The sequence below is a fragment of the Oryzias latipes genome, chromosome 4 (genome assembly GCF_053564925.1).
Source record: "Oryzias latipes strain Hd-rR chromosome 4, Olatipes_Hd-rR_3.1".
Lineage (NCBI taxonomy): Eukaryota > Metazoa > Chordata > Actinopteri > Beloniformes > Adrianichthyidae > Oryzias > Oryzias latipes.
In genome coordinates this window covers 7,860,164-7,875,782 of record NC_136240.1, presented here as the reverse complement: position 1 = coordinate 7,875,782, position 15,619 = coordinate 7,860,164, and the positions used below count along the sequence as shown (strand labels likewise).

Here is a 15,619-nt window from a genome sequence, read left to right as displayed (position 1 = left end):
TGCTACGGTCACACCGCCCTCTGCAACGCACGTTCAAGCAACCACTTTCAATGAAAAGTTGATGTTCACACGTTCCCTGTGTTGTTTATCAGAAAACACTCCTGGATTGTAAGTAAGTTTTATAAATATAGCACCTTTCACAGACCAAAGTCACATGGTGCTTCACATGTTAAAAAAGAAAAAAGACAGCAACATGCACCAAAAAAAACAATCATCTGAAGCCCACATAAAAAAAATTTCAGTTAAAATGCTTTGCAAAATAAGAAGTTTTGAGTTGGCTTTTAAAACTGTCAGAGTCCAGGGAATGCAGGGAGAACTGGAACTGATCCCAGAGTTTTGGAGAAACAGCCTGGAAGTGCACGAGATGGTCTGTAGGGGGCAATGAAATCACAAACATATGAAGGAGTTTGACCATAGAGGGCCCAAAAAGTCAGCACTAACATTTTATATTGAAAGTTGTAAGCAACCGTGAGCCAATGAAGACCTTTGAGGATAGGGGAAATGTGATCTCTTCTCACAGTGCGGATCAAGATCCTTACAGCAGAGTTTTGGTTCAACAGCAAATGAGACAGCTCCTTTTTATTCAAAGAAGAACACAGACTGTTACAGTGTGGATCTTCATATGACATCATTTTCCTGAGCTAAGAAATATTCTTCAACTGGAGGAAACTAGTCTTCATCAGCTGTTTGGAGTCCATCAGAGAGTCCAGCTTCTGTGTCTCAGTGGGCTTAAAAGAGCAATGTAGCAGGATATCATCAGCAAAGAAGTGGTAGGAGACGTTGCTGAAGTTTCCCAGGGGGATCATGTATAACATAAACAGGACAGGACACAGAACAGAGACACACAGAGGAGCACCACAAAGGAATTTTGCTCACTTAACCCTTGAGCTTTCCTATGACCCCACCCTTACATTGACGTGTTCTCCCTACCATGACAAAGGTGGATAAAGGTGGAAAGATTTCATGTAATCCATGGACACCAGTGAAGATCACGAATCATTGAAGAAAAAAGGTTCAGCGCACTGTCTAGTGGGTCTAGATAACTCCACTCCCAATGTTATAGCGCCTAGGATAGCACAAGGGTTACGACATTAGGTTAGCCATGACACTAAAACTCCGACCAGATAAGTAAGAGTAAACCAATGGAGAACAGACCCTGACAAATCAAACAGGTCCCCTTTTCAATAAGATCTGATGATCAACCGTGTCAAAGGCTGATGAAAGAAAGATCTAGTAAAACTAGAACAGTGTATTTGCCAGAAACAGCAGACATTAAAATATCACTGGACATTTTCGGCAGGGTTGTTTCTTTAGAGTGCTGTTTACAGAAACATGACTGAAAAGTGTTGTAGACACTCCTCTTATCCAAGAACTCTGACAACTGTTCACCACGCACCACTGGAGACCACTTTCTCCAGATGTTTAAAGAAAATGGCAAATGGCCCGATAATTCTGGAAAACTGATGGGTCCAAAGTAGACTTTTTCAGCAAAGACTCCACTGTGGCATGTTTAGGGTGTACTCAGACTGGGGAAACCGTTTGGCAAAAGACAAAATGAACAGATTGGAACCTTGACCAAACACAAAATAAGTCAGGGAGACACCTGACCCAGCCACTTTGACCATCGGAGTCCACATCTCCCTGCTAAGGCTCCCTTACAAAGTCTAACTAATGAAAAGAAACAAAGCCCGCAAATAAAAATCTAGCAAGGTCCAACCCCAAACTAAAATGACAAAACCCAGCAGTACAAAACTGCTGAGGACCAAGAAGGGAAAAGAGAAGCAAACCAACCAGCACAGCTCCAACTCTAACTCAACTAATCCTCCGCCTCCTGCTCTGCTCTCTCTCTGCATGCACCCTGGTTGAGACTTCCTTTGACTTAAATACCTGGCAGGTGCTGATCAAAAACATTAGCCACACATGCCAGGTGAGCAGAATGACAGGGGATGCAGCAGCAAGACATAACAAGTTGAAAGTCACAGCCATAAATCTGCATAGCAGAAACATATCCATTTATTAATCGGGCTGATAAAATGACATATGTAGTAAAACAGTCACTATTAATCTACATAGAAGAGGAGGAGCAGGGGCATTGCTGAACACAGGTGCCATCTTGGATGTCCTCCATCCAATGCCAATGCGGTTGGTCTGTGTTTTCTGACCAACTGTTTTGATAACTGAAAAATCAACTGTGTGACAACAACCAGATGTTTAGTGATGTCATTCCACTCACCTTCCCCCCTCTTTAAATCAGATATAAACACAAACACAGAGAACGATTTAAAACAGTGAACAAAACTGGTTAGCTGGGTGGTCCAGGCTGCCAATTACACCCGCATGGCTGGTGGACTATTCTGTTACTCTATCAAAAGACATGCACCAATTTTTAGTCTCTTTTTTTTTACCTGTCCGTAGCATAGTCTTTTAAGTAGTGAGACCTGTGAGAAAGAGAAAGTTAAAAGAGAAAAGAGGAAGTTAATTACAACTTTAGTGATTACAGACCCGGCAGGCTGAAGTTTAGGCCAGTTTGAGTGAGCGATAAGCGACCAAGAGAAAGCGCTGGTGATGGGGAACACCATGGAGATCACCACAGATGTGCTGCTGTATGTGGCTCCATGGTGTAGAAGAGGGTGCAGTGCTGGGGGTAGGGGAAGACCTGCCTTGCCACTAGTTAGACAGGCAGTGCAATCTTTGACCATAGTCTATATCCCTGTTAATACCTGGCCACCAGACAACACCTCTGCAACGCTGTTTCACTTTTATGACACCCAGATGACTTTAATGCACCATGTCTAAAATGTGAGCTCTCAAAGCTGTGGGAACCACTGTGCAGAGTCCCCCAGCTATACACACATTGTTCCAGCATGCCCCAACCTTGTGAAAAGCAATCAATTCATGTAACACCTTTGCCGGCCAGCCTTTGCGAATAAAAGTGCAGAGTTGGGAGAACGTGGAATCCTGTCCCGATGCAGCCTGGAGCTCTGTGAGAGTAACTGCTAACTAGAGAGGAGTGCATGAGGATCAGTTGGGGCTCTAGGGAACCCTGACTGGTCTCAGGTGGTGGGTTGGGTGTGGCACGTGATGGCAAATCAGCCAACACATTGTCACTCCCAGGAGTGAACTGAATTGTAAGGTTGCATGCCTGTAACCTCTCTGTCCATCTGTACAGAGGCAGTGGTCTATGGTCCGAGCTTGATGTGTTTAGCAGCAACATATCAGCATGGTGATCAGTTCATAATGTAAAGGGGCAGCCATTAAGGTACATGTTCCACGTCTCACATGCCCAGACACAGGCCGGTGCCTCTCTCTCTCCTACAGAGTATTTTTGCTCTGTCATAGTGAGGGGCCAGTGAAGCAAAAGCCACCAGCTATTCTGTTCCTTGGTGGAGTTGAGATAAGTAAGACAGCTCCAACTGCTGTGTTGGAGGCATCGCACAATACAAATGTAGAATAAATGTAGGACTACAGGGTTCCATGGTATTTTTTTCTTTTATGAGGTGGATTACCAGAACACTTACACATTTGCTCCTGGTCTGGCCCTTCTGTCAAATTTTAGTACCCTTTGTGGTCAGTCAAAAATCTTGCCCATCTCTGGTCTAACTTGTCCTGTGTTTTTGTGTTTCTGCAGCTAAAAGGCATCGCCCAACACCCCAATGGGACGTTGGCGGAAGAAGATATTCCTCTAAACATCATTGTCCTGGACAAGAACGATAATGCTCCTACTATTAAACGACAAAGAGGAACTGTCAAAGAGGCGAGCAAAAAGGGTAAATCCGCACCAGTTTACTGCATCAAGCAGAACTTCACAGATTTCTGTGCTTACAGTGTTATTGGCAGAGAGACAGCTGATGGTTTCTTTATAGGGGTGTAATGATTTGTTCTAACAACAATTAGATTCATATCATAATTTGCTGTTGATGACACGATTCACCGTTAATTTTGGTTTATTTTGAACAATCTAAATAACTGACCTAAAATGGATTCAGGACATTTTTAGCCAAAACTTCCACCAGTGTGACTCAGAGAGAAATTCCTGCTACTGAACAGTGAAGTTTTCCAGATTCCTTGGATTTCTTGCAAGATAATCAAGTGTAAATTAAATATGTGTCCAAACAAAAAAGTAAACAAAAATCAATGTTAAATCCCTTCACATTTTAGTTTCCTAAAATTCAGCCCACTGTTGTTTATCCACAGGCAAATAATCCAACAAAAACTTAAAACATTCTTAGAACATTCTAGAACACTGCATGGTCACATGTCTTTTCTAAATTCAAAGTGTTTCCACACATTGGACTGGAATGATGGACTGATCAGTTTTTGCTGACATCACATGTGTTGTTTGCTGTGAGGACACTTGGTCATTTTTAAGCTATGGTAAAATAATCCTACCATGTCTCAATCCAAATGGTATCCATTGTCCATTGTCCACAGTCTACTATTATTCATCTGTGTGTTTCTTTCCATCTATCAATTTATCTAATAAAGTGAAGGTTGGGATCGTAGGAGGCAAGGTTGTCCAGAGCTTCCATCCAACCTCTCCTTGCTTATAACAAGGAGAACATTGAGATTCAGTTGTATGGAGATTACAACGTTCTGCTCTGATCTCTTGAAGGTACTTTGGTTATGAGGATCAAAGGTGAAGATGCTGACCAGAATGGAACCATCAACGCAAACCTAACCTACAGCATCGTCAGTCAGGAACCACCAGGCAAAGACCCCATGTTCATGATCAATAAATACACAGGAGACCTGTATGTGAGGACAGAACCGGACAGAGAGGTAAATGCCGAAAGGATGGAGCAGTCAGCATCTGTGGCCTTTTCTGTGTAGAAAATTTGCTGTTTTAATTAATGTAATTCATTTGTTTCTGCTTTATGTAAAAGAGTAAGTTTATTTTTTTTAATTCCTCCCTTTGTTCACTACAGTTCAGATTTTGGCTCCAGCTGTCGCTTGTCATTCCAATATTTTGGTTTCTATTACTTTTGCACCACCCCTCAGCAACACGCATTCATGTGACCACTTCCAATGAAAAGTCTATGTAAATGCACGTACATGCACAGTTTGGGCTTCCGCGTTCCAGACTCTCACGTTTACACATAGCTACGGATATTTTTAAGAACCTACTTTTGTACCATGTTCCCATCCCGTGCCCATTTATAGTCCATTCACGGACTCTGATTGGCAGCGATGAATGAATGGCATCACCCTTTAATATACAATTAAGTGCTAACAGTTTCAAAAATATATCATGGAGGAGAAATTAATTATTGCTGTTTGTACCCGGCTAAAATTCTATGACACCAAGTCTTTCGTGTATCACGCTTTGAGATTTCGCACCAAGCCTCTTCCAGCTGTAAGTGGTGGACATGCCCTTCTTTTGGGTAGCAACTGTCCAGTGGGAACACCATGGGCTAAATGTGCATTCACAAATGCGCATTTGAAATGCACAAAACATGCCTGGTGTATACGTATACGTAGCTTTATAGGAAATATCAGGTTTGATATAAAATAAAGAAGCACATGTTCAGCAGCTAAATCATTAGTGCAGCGAACCATCACCCTTCGAGCTAACCAAAAGCCATGGCTGACAGGAGACGTCCACAGACTCTGGAGGGAACGGAACGCTGCCTTCAGAGCTGGGAATGAAGCTGGTCTAAGAACAGCCAGGGCCAACCTGTCACGAGGCATCAGGGTGGCCAAGAGGGAGCACTCCAGGAGGATGGCTGCCCACTTCAGAGACAGCAGTGACACCAGGAACCTGTGGCGGGGCATTCAGACCATCACGGATTACAAGCCCATCCCACAGGCCTGCGACTACTCAACCCCTCTGCTGGACCAGCTAAACACCTTCTTTGCCCGCTTCGAGGCAGACAACAGCATCCCGGCACAGAAGACTCCTCTCCCTCCCAGTGACCTGGTGCTGATGCTATCACGTGACAGCGTGAGGCGCTCACTGGGAAGGATAAAACCACAGAGAGCCCCAGGACCTGACAACATTCCTGGCTGTGTCCTGAGGAACTGTGCTGATGAGCTCACAGATGTCATCACCGACATCTTCAACCTCTCACTGAGCCAGGCTGTTGCCCCCGCATGCTTCAAAGCCACCACCATCATCCCGGCCCCAAAGAAGTCATCTCCCTCCTGCTACAATGACTACCGCCGGATCGCTCTCACCCCCATTCTCATGAAGTGCTTTGAGCGGCTGGTCATGCAGCACATCAAGTCTACCCTCCCCCCCACTCTGGACCCCTACCAGTTTGCATACCGGTCTAACCGTTCAACCGATGATGCCATCTCAACAGCCCTCCACTCAGCCCTCCCTCACCTGGAAACAAAAGACTCACATGTCAGAATGCTATTCATTGACTTCAGCTCCGCCTTCAACACCGTCATCCCCCAGCAGCTCATCCACAAGCTAGACCAGCTAGGACTCAACACCTCCCTGCGTAACTGGCTGCCGGACTTTCTGACAGGGAGACCACAGGCAATTCATGTGCAACAACACCTCCAGCACCATCACAATTAACACAGGGGTCCCTCAAGGATGTGTGCTGAGCCCCCTTCTCTTCACTCTGCTGACTCACGACTGCACCCCAACATCAAGCTCCAGCCTCTTCATCAAATCTGCGGATGACACAACAGTGGTGGGTCTCATCAACAACAACGATGAGACCACCTACAGGAGTGAGGTGAGCAGGCTGGCTCTGTGGTGCAAAGACAACAATCTCCACACCTGAATGTGGAGAAGACAAAGGAGATGGTTGTGGACTTCAGGAGAACTCCCACCCAGCACGCTCCACTGATCATCAATGGTGCTGCTGTGGAAAGGGTGAGCTGCACCAAGTTCCTGGGGCTGCACATCTCCGACGACCTGTCTTGGAACCAAAACACTGCATCACTGGCCAAGAAATCCCAACAACGCCTGTACTTCCTCCGCAAACTGAAGAGGGCCAGAGCTCCTCCCCCCATCATGCAGACCTTCTACAGGGGCACCATCGAGAGCATCCTGACCAGCTGTATCACCGTGTGGTACGGAGCCTGCAACGCGTCCTGCCGGAAGACTCTGCAGCACATTGTGAAGACAGCTGAGAAGATAGTTGGTGTCCCTCTTACAGGCCTCTTGGACATTTACCGCTCACGCCTCACCCGCAAAGCCATCAGAATTGCAGGGGACCCCTCCCAGAGACACTTCAACCTGCTGCCATCAGGGAGGAGGCTGCAAAGTCTGCAGGCCAGAACCAGCAGACTCAAGGACAGTTTCCTCCACCAGGCGATAAGGACTCTCAACTCCCTCCCTGCCCTCCCCCCTCTGCCCCCTCCACTCCATCCTACGAGCTCACATTGAAAACTTTCACAACAGTTTAGAACACCATCATCACCAAAGACTGCCATCACTGACTCATCCACTTACTGTTTTCAGCACTGTTGTCACTTTAAACTGCCACTTTATCCATGTCATTGCTCTTTTGCACTGTTTAGATTACTGTTATTATTCTTATTATTACTGTCTTTTTATCTATTTTTTTATGTTGTTTATTTATTATTTTATATGCTTCTTGCACCGTGGGGTGAGAGAAAAGCAATTTCATCTGTGCTGTATGTCTTATGGATGCAGCATATTTGACAATAAAGCTGACTTTGACTTTGAAGTCAACAAACAAGGCTGCCATCTTGTCAAACTTCAATGCTCTGGTGTGATCTGGCCAAAATTCCAGATTCATTTGCAGGAAACCATTAACTAGTATGTGTTCCCAATAGGAAACACACTTACAGGTTAAAAAGCATATCATTCACCAATTGTGCAGGTTGTTCCACGTGAAATGTTGAGATATTTGATGTTCAATAGCAGTTGACTATGACAGACGGAATGTTTGATTTTTAAACTTTTACTTTTGTATATGGGTTCAGAAGTTAATATTTGGTCAATAACAATACTTTCACTGGATTCAAACTGCAGTTTTTCTGAGGACTGAACCCATTCAAAGTCTAACACCAATGACTAATCATGATGCACAATTTTAATTTTACCGGTGATTCACTTTGAGACAAAGAGAAACCAGAAAAAAATCAAAACAGCAGAAAAGTTTTGATGACTTTGATGTTTCTCTTTTTTCCGATAGATACAGAGTCTCTACAAGCTGGTGATTAAAGCAACCGACATGGGAGGGGCGCCAGGAGGGCTGACTGGGACAGGAACTGTGGAGATTAAGGTGGAGGACATCAATGACAACATGCCTGATCTGGAAAAGTCTGAGGTAAATGAGTTAGTGACAGACAAATAAATATGTTTGCCCCAATCAAAGCATCCCCCTTTAAACGTGACCTATGTACCACACCTATGTACCACTCAGATTTACCCATTTCAATAAATCTCAGCTTAATTCTGTTTGTTTAAAAAGTGGCTGTAGCGGCTGCGGGCTTATGAGCCGCTAGAGAGGCTGCGACAGGTCCTGTTTGCGACGCGCTCCACAAAAACTATGACCATGAAATCCACTTTTCTTGTGTGTCGTGATTTATTCCACTTCATTATTGCATCAGATGACACATGTGGTACGATCCTTTTGAAGTATTGTACATAATCAAGTGTAAAAGCGGTCAACAAAAAATACTGGGCCCTGTGCACCCTCTCTGTGTCAAACCAACAAACCAAACTAACACAGGTGACAGGTGCGCCTAAATGAGATCTTAACTAGTCACGTGACCAAAAAAGGGAATTATATACAAACATGATAATGGCGCCTACACACCAGCCCCTAATTATTTGGCAAATAGACAAATAATTACACACACAAAAGAAACATTAAATCAGCATAAACAATACAAATTCATTCAGTTATTTTTTTCACATTTTTTTTTTGTTTGTTAGTCAATTGGCCTCCAAGAGCCGTATCTGTCTTTCAAAAGATCACAAGTCCTTAAATCCATGAAATCTTCACTTCTTCATGAAGCTATTCCTTTTTGTTTTCAGCCTCCAGCAGTAAAACCATCTTTGTAATTGGTCGTTCCAAGCAGCTGGTCTTTGTCTTGACTCGAACTTGACGTACTAATCCTCTTCTGTCTGGGAAAGTCTGTAGTACTTTTCCTAGAACCCATGAATTTCTGGGTGCTGTGCTATCCACGATGAGCACTATGTCTCCAGGCATTAGGTTCCTTTTCATCCCAAGTGCTCTTTGTCGCTCCTGCAGTTGTGGCAAATATTCTTTTGTCCATCTTTTCCAGAACAAGTCTGACATATATTGAACTTGTTTCCAACGTCTGCGTGCATAGATATCTGCTGCATCGAAGAGTCCTGGTGGCAGTAATGGTGAAGTCTTCAGTAGTAGAAGATGATTTGGAGTCAAGGCTTCTAGATCATGAGGATCCAAAGACGTTGTAGTCAATGGACGACTGTTAATGATTGCTTCAACCTCACAGAACAGAGTATGAAGATTTTCTTCATCCATTGTTTGTTCAGTCATTATGGAATTAAGAACCTTGCGTATGGATCTGATTAGTCGTTCCCAGGATCCACCATGATGGGAAGCAGTGGGTGGATTGAACTTCCACTTAATTCCCTCCTGGAGAAGCATGCTGTTGATCCTTGCTTGGTTCCACCCTTCCATTGCTGTCCTAAGCTCACGTTCTGCTCCAACAAAATTTGTGCCATTATCTGACCGGATCTCTTTGATTTGACCACGTCCTGCAATGAAACGTCTTAAGGCATTTATGAAAGAGTCTGTATCCAGCGAAGATGCTACTTCAATATGGATTGCACGTATGGTCATACAAGTAAAAATAACTCCATATCTTTTCACAACACTTCTTCGACTCCTTACTTCGAAAGGCCCAAAACAATCAATGCCAACATATGTAAACGGTGGTTCATCAGGTGTGATTCTTTCTTTTGGCAGATCAGCCATGTGTTGAGACATGGGTTGTGCATTTAGTCGACGACAGAGAACACATTTCTTTAGAATACTTCGTATAGCAGAGCAGGCCCCTGTAATCCAGTACTTTTCTCGAAGCTTAGAGAGCATGTGATTACGACCACTATGCCCCACTTGATGATGGACGTGTTGTAGTATAAGGTTGGAAATATGCAAGTCCTTAGCCAGTATAACTGGATGTTTAGTCTCCAGTGGCATTGAAGATCGGCTAAGCCGTCCACCTACTCGTAGTACACCATTTTTTATGATTGGACAGAGTTTGTAGACATGGCTGGATCTTTTCACTGCGGCTCCACTTTGTAAACAGGAGAATTCTTCTTTAAATCTTATTTTTTGGCAGTACTTGATTATCTCCTCTTCAGCTTCTTCTACATCCTCCACAGTTAAACATCTTTCAACATATTCTTGTTTACTTAGGGCCTTTCCATTTTTCTTAGAGATTGGTTGTTGCTTTCCATTTATCTTTGTAGTTTTTAAGATTGAAAGAGCTTTTTCTCGGTGGGACACCATAATCCACCTCTTGAACTTCAGAAGCCAAGCAACAGCAGTCTTTAACCTGGTCCAAGAGGAGAAATGATGAATAATGGTCATAACTGGATCAACCTCTTCGCTGGCTTGAAGTGGATTTGCAACCATTTTCTTGACCTCAGGGTCATGTAAAGGAAGTTGGTCGATATCTTCAGGATTCACTGGCCATTCTCTTTCATGTTGCATGAGGAAAGAAGGTCCAGAGGTCCACATCATGTCTTTAAGAAAGACATCCACTTTTGAACCACGAGAGGCCAGATCAGCTGGATTGTTTGTGGTGTTGACGAACCTCCACTGAGATGACTGGGAATTCTTAAGTATCTCAGAGACTCTGTTAGCAACAAAAACTTTAAATCTGGATGTCTCATTCTTGATGTATTTGAGAACAGAGGCGCTGTCAGTCCAAAAAATAGACTCTTGCAGATCCATGTTTAGTTCTCTGTGCAGGAAGCCTTCAATTTGACTTGCCATTGTGGCAGCTGTGAGCTCCATTCGTGGTATGCTGACTGTCTTTAAGGGAGCTACTCTCGCCTTTCCGATGAGAAAAGCACAGTGTACTTGTGACTCTGTGTTGCGTGACAGCAAGTAGGCAACAGATCCATAACCAAGTTGACTTGCATCACAGAAGAGGTGGAGTTGTGCTTGTGTTACCTATCCAAAGTTCTGTGGTTTTAGGCATCTTTTAGTGTTAAAGTCCTTCAGAAGATGTAGTTCTTGTAACCATTTCATCCATTTTTTGGCAACATCTTCTGGTATGGTGTCATCCCAACCAACTCCTCTTCTGCATAGGTCTCTTAGCAATAATTTTGCTGATAACACCACAGGACTCAAAACACCCAGTGGATCATATATGGAGCCTACAATTGAGAGGATTCCTCTTCGGGTCAGAGGTCTGTTTTTAATAGTGATTTTGAACCCAAAGGTGTCGGATTGCACACTCCAATGCATCCCAAGCACTCTTTCCACCCAAAGATTATCTTGATCTTGGTTGAAATGGAGAGCCATTGTGTCTTTGGCTTGAAGATCTTCTGGTATAGTTTTGAGAAGATTTTCCCTGTTGCTCATCCACTTTGTAAGTTTGAATCCACCTTTAGCACAGATGGAGACAAGTTCTTGTTGTAAAACTGTTGCTTCATCTTCAGTAGCCACTGAAACAAGGCAGTCATCCACATAGAGACAATGTCTGATTGTGTCCACTGTGTTTTGATTAAACTGATCCTTGTGGTCTTCGGCACATTTCCTGAGGGCAAAGTTAGCACAACTGGGAGATGATGTTGCCCCAAACAAATGTACAGTCATTCTGTAGTCAGACAGCTGTGAGTTCAAATTTCCGTTTGGCCACCAAAGGAATCTTAGTAAGTCTGCATCCTCAGAGGGTACTTTCACCTGATGAAACATTGATTCAATGTCTGCCATGATCACCACCTGCTCTTTGCGGAATCTAGTGACAGCTCCTATCAAAGAACTAGTGAGGTCTGGCCCTTGTAGCAACTGGGTGTTAAGAGACGTGCCTTGAAAAGTTGCGGCACAGTCAAAAACAACCCTCAACTTTTTCTTAACTGGGTGGTAAACCCCATGATGTGGGATATACCATACTTTCCCATCAGAACGCTCCAGGTCTTCCTCCGGTACCTGTTCAGCGTAACCCTTGGTGAACATGTCATTCATAAAGGCCATATAATCTGTGTAGAAAACAGTGTCTCTTTGGAGTCTTTTCTTTAAATGAACAACACGCTGCAGAGCTAAATCCTTGTTGTTAGGCATGCAGATGTTTTTGTTTCGCAGTGGTAAACCAATCTGATAGTGTCCATTTATGATGTTTACTGAATTTAAAACTGTCTCCATAAATTGTTGGTCTTCTTGTGACAATCCAGACTGTTCATCCATACTGCATTCAGGAAAATCAATTTGGAATTGCTTTTGCCAAAGTTCATCCATCTGTACAACAGACACTCTGTTTACTGACAGTTCTGGTTGTCGTTGATCCATTGTATTTCCACAGTTAATTCCCAGCGGTCCATTTATTGTCCAACCGAGCATTGTTCTTATAGCAAAAGGTCCATCATGTTCACTTTGGATCACTTGCAGTGGTTCCAAAGCATTGGGAACATTGACGCCTATTAGAAGTTCAATCTCTTCATTTATTTGTGGTAAGTAGATGTCCTTTAGATAAGGCCAATTTTGCAGATCCTTTTGCAGCGGTATGTTACATTTTTGCACTGCGATCCTTGGTTGTGTGTATGTTTTAGGAATAGCAACAAAATCATTTCCTTGAATGGCTGCTGCCTCAAGTCCATTGACAACATAACTGTCCACAATTTTCTCTTGACCCATTGTCCTGAGAAGAATGTGTGTTTTCCGTCCTTCCACATTGAGTCTGTGCATTAAACTGTCGGTACAGAACACCGCAGTACTTCCTTGATCCAAAAAAGCATAGGTCGTGACAATCTTGCTTCCTTTGCTGAGTTTCACTTGAACTGGAACTATTGGTAATTTGCAGTCTTGATCACCAGCCCCAGTAAGACCATTGGACACCAAAGTTCTCATTTGCTGAACCTCTGGTTTCTTTTCAGTTTCTGTAACGTCTTGAGTCTCCTCTTTCCTATGTGAAGTAATGTGAAGCAGAGTTGGATGTTTAAAGCCACATTTAGCACAAGAGACGCGCCTTTTGCAGTCTTTACTGATGTGTCCAATACACAGACAGCCAAAGCAAACACCCTTTTCTCTCAAGAAGCCAATCTTCTCCTTTCTGGATTTCTTTTCCAACTGTTCACATGAATCCAAAGTATGTTCTTTTCCACAAAAGAGACATTTCTTTCTCAACGTTTGGGTAAATTTCTTTTCCTGGGTTTCAGCTTTTAATATTTTATTCACTGGTGTAACTGTTGTAGCAAAACTGCTTTCTTTCCTTCCAAAACGGATGTGTGACTCTGGTTTGGTCAAACTCCTAGTTGCAGGTGGAACATCCTGTATGTTTCCAAACACTGGATCCGTTAAGACTCTTACTTGTTTTTCTATTAACTCTGTGATGTCAGATATCTAGCATCTTTGTCCAGTTCTTTCCTGTAGTTCACAAGCTACTGTCCTCCATTTGTCTCTAAACTTGTAGGGAAGTTTTTTGATAACACTGAGCATGTTAGCAGGCACATTAAGATCATGCAGGTAATGCAAATCCTCCATAACATTGCAACAGCTTCTGAGAAAAAGACTAATCTTGAAGAGCCTTAGCATCTTCTGTTTTAATTGAAGGCCATGAAAGAACCTTGTCCATGTAAGCTGCTGCCACCTTGTGTTCATTTCCAAAGTGTTCTTTGAGTAAGGCTTTAGCTTTGAAATAACCTCTGTCTGGACTTATGTATTGACAGCTCCGAACCAGTTCCTTAGACAGACCTTTGGTATACTGTTCCAAGAAATAAAGTCGATCGCTGTTATTATCAGTTTTTTTCTCTACGTTGTTCTCAAATGCTCTCATGAACATGTGGTACTGTAATGGATCTCCGTCAAACACAGGTACATCTCGCTTCGGCAAAGATGAAACACATTGCTGATCCATCAGAAGCATTGTTATTTCATTTTGATTTCTCATTATGTCCAACATTGATTGTTGATTGTCCATCACAGTGTTTGTGTTTCTGGTGTCTTGGATGTGGAAACTTGGATGGACTGAGGGAACTGTTTCTTTTCCGTGTCTTTGGTCTTTAATCATTGTAGTTTCAGCCCCCACAGCTTTCTCTTTAGGCTTTGTCCCTGTAGCCTGGTGATCCTGTTGAGCTGTTTGATGTGAAAATGGTACAAATGGGTCAGCTTTCCAATCCAGAGTTTTTTGTCTTGTTGTTTGTCTGTCCAAATAGGAGTTCATTCCATCTGATGCTTTAGAAAGCCTTTGACTTGCAATACTTTGAGATTTCAGCACTTTCAGTTTGGCCTTGTGTGCACAGATTTCCTCTTCCAAGATAAGTTGTTCTTTTCTTTGACGAAGTCGTTCTTCCTCCTCTTCCAGTTGATGTCTTTGTTTTAAAACCTCTTGTTTTGCCATTAAAGCAGCCAGATCTGCTTCTGTTTTAATGCATGATGAAGTTGTAGAGGACGTTATTGACTTTCCAGAATGTGATCTTGTTGATTTTTGCTCCACATTTGACACACTGTCACTGGGTTTTATGTCATCATTTTCCTCCATTTCTTGATTCGTGACTTGATGTATGTTTATGTTTGAGAGCAAATTATATGTTGCAGCAGAAACATCCTTTTGTTCCTTAACGTCACCAAGCCATTGTGTCACACCTCCTATGAAAGCATTGCTGTGATCCCGAATATTAGAAAACTACTCATCTTGACTATTCTGTTCATCCTGTGGCAAAAGAGGGAGTAACGTTGCATGTGATTCACCAGCGTTTGCGCACAGTTCTGTCAAGTCCACCATGAGAGACTGAACATGTTCAGCATTCTTTTCGTTTGTCATAAGTCTCTTTATTTCTGGAATAAGGCCTTTTATTTTATTCACAGCAACTTTGCGTTCCTTTTGAAGCCTTTCAATTTTATTACTGAGAGCTTTCACAGTCAGTTTAATTTGTCTTTTTTCATTCGTTTCCATCGCAGAGCACTCATTCTCTGGTTCACTCATTCTCCCTTCGTCACTTGCGTGGTGTTGCGCAATACTTTCATTCATTCGACTCCGTTGTTTGTGCAGCTTTACAAATCCTGCAATGACTTGCTCAGCGCAACATTGGTGCGGGGATTGCCATACAATCTTGACTTAGTTAAACATACACCGTTTGATTCTTCATTTTCACCAGATAGCGGTTCAGAGTTTCACTAAGCTGGATTCCTGACCGAGCGCCCGTCGCTTCCGGGTGCTTACCTCGGCTTGGATGACACTGACAGAGGCGCTTTGATTGCAGTCCATCCCGCTGTCGCGCTGTCTTTGTGGCGTCCGGAATTCTTGCGCTGTGTGGAGTGTCCTTTTCTTTCTGTCGTTGTCTTTTTATTTTTTGTTGACAAAGTTGTAGCGGCTGCGGGCTTATGAGCCGCTAGAGAGGCTGCGACAGGTCCTGTTTGCGACGCGCTCCACAAAAACTATGACCATGAAATCCACTTTTCTTGTGTGTCGTGATTTATTCCACTTCATTATTGCATCAGATGACACATGTGGTACGATCCTTTTGAAG

At 43.2% G+C, this 15,619-nt stretch overlaps 1 protein-coding gene across 1 annotated transcript in view; it reads left to right on the top strand.

Moving 5' to 3' along the window:
* Positions 1-15,619, top strand: part of LOC101156397 (desmoglein-2.1-like) — a 41,754-nt gene that overhangs the window by 7,398 nt on the left and 18,737 nt on the right. Inside the window, exons 5-7 of the mRNA XM_078946459.1 lie at positions 3,629-3,767; positions 4,613-4,779; positions 8,121-8,255. Of these exons, the coding sequence (XP_078802585.1) occupies positions 3,629-3,767; positions 4,613-4,779; positions 8,121-8,255 (441 nt within the window). The remainder of the gene's footprint in view (positions 1-3,628; positions 3,768-4,612; positions 4,780-8,120; positions 8,256-15,619) is intronic.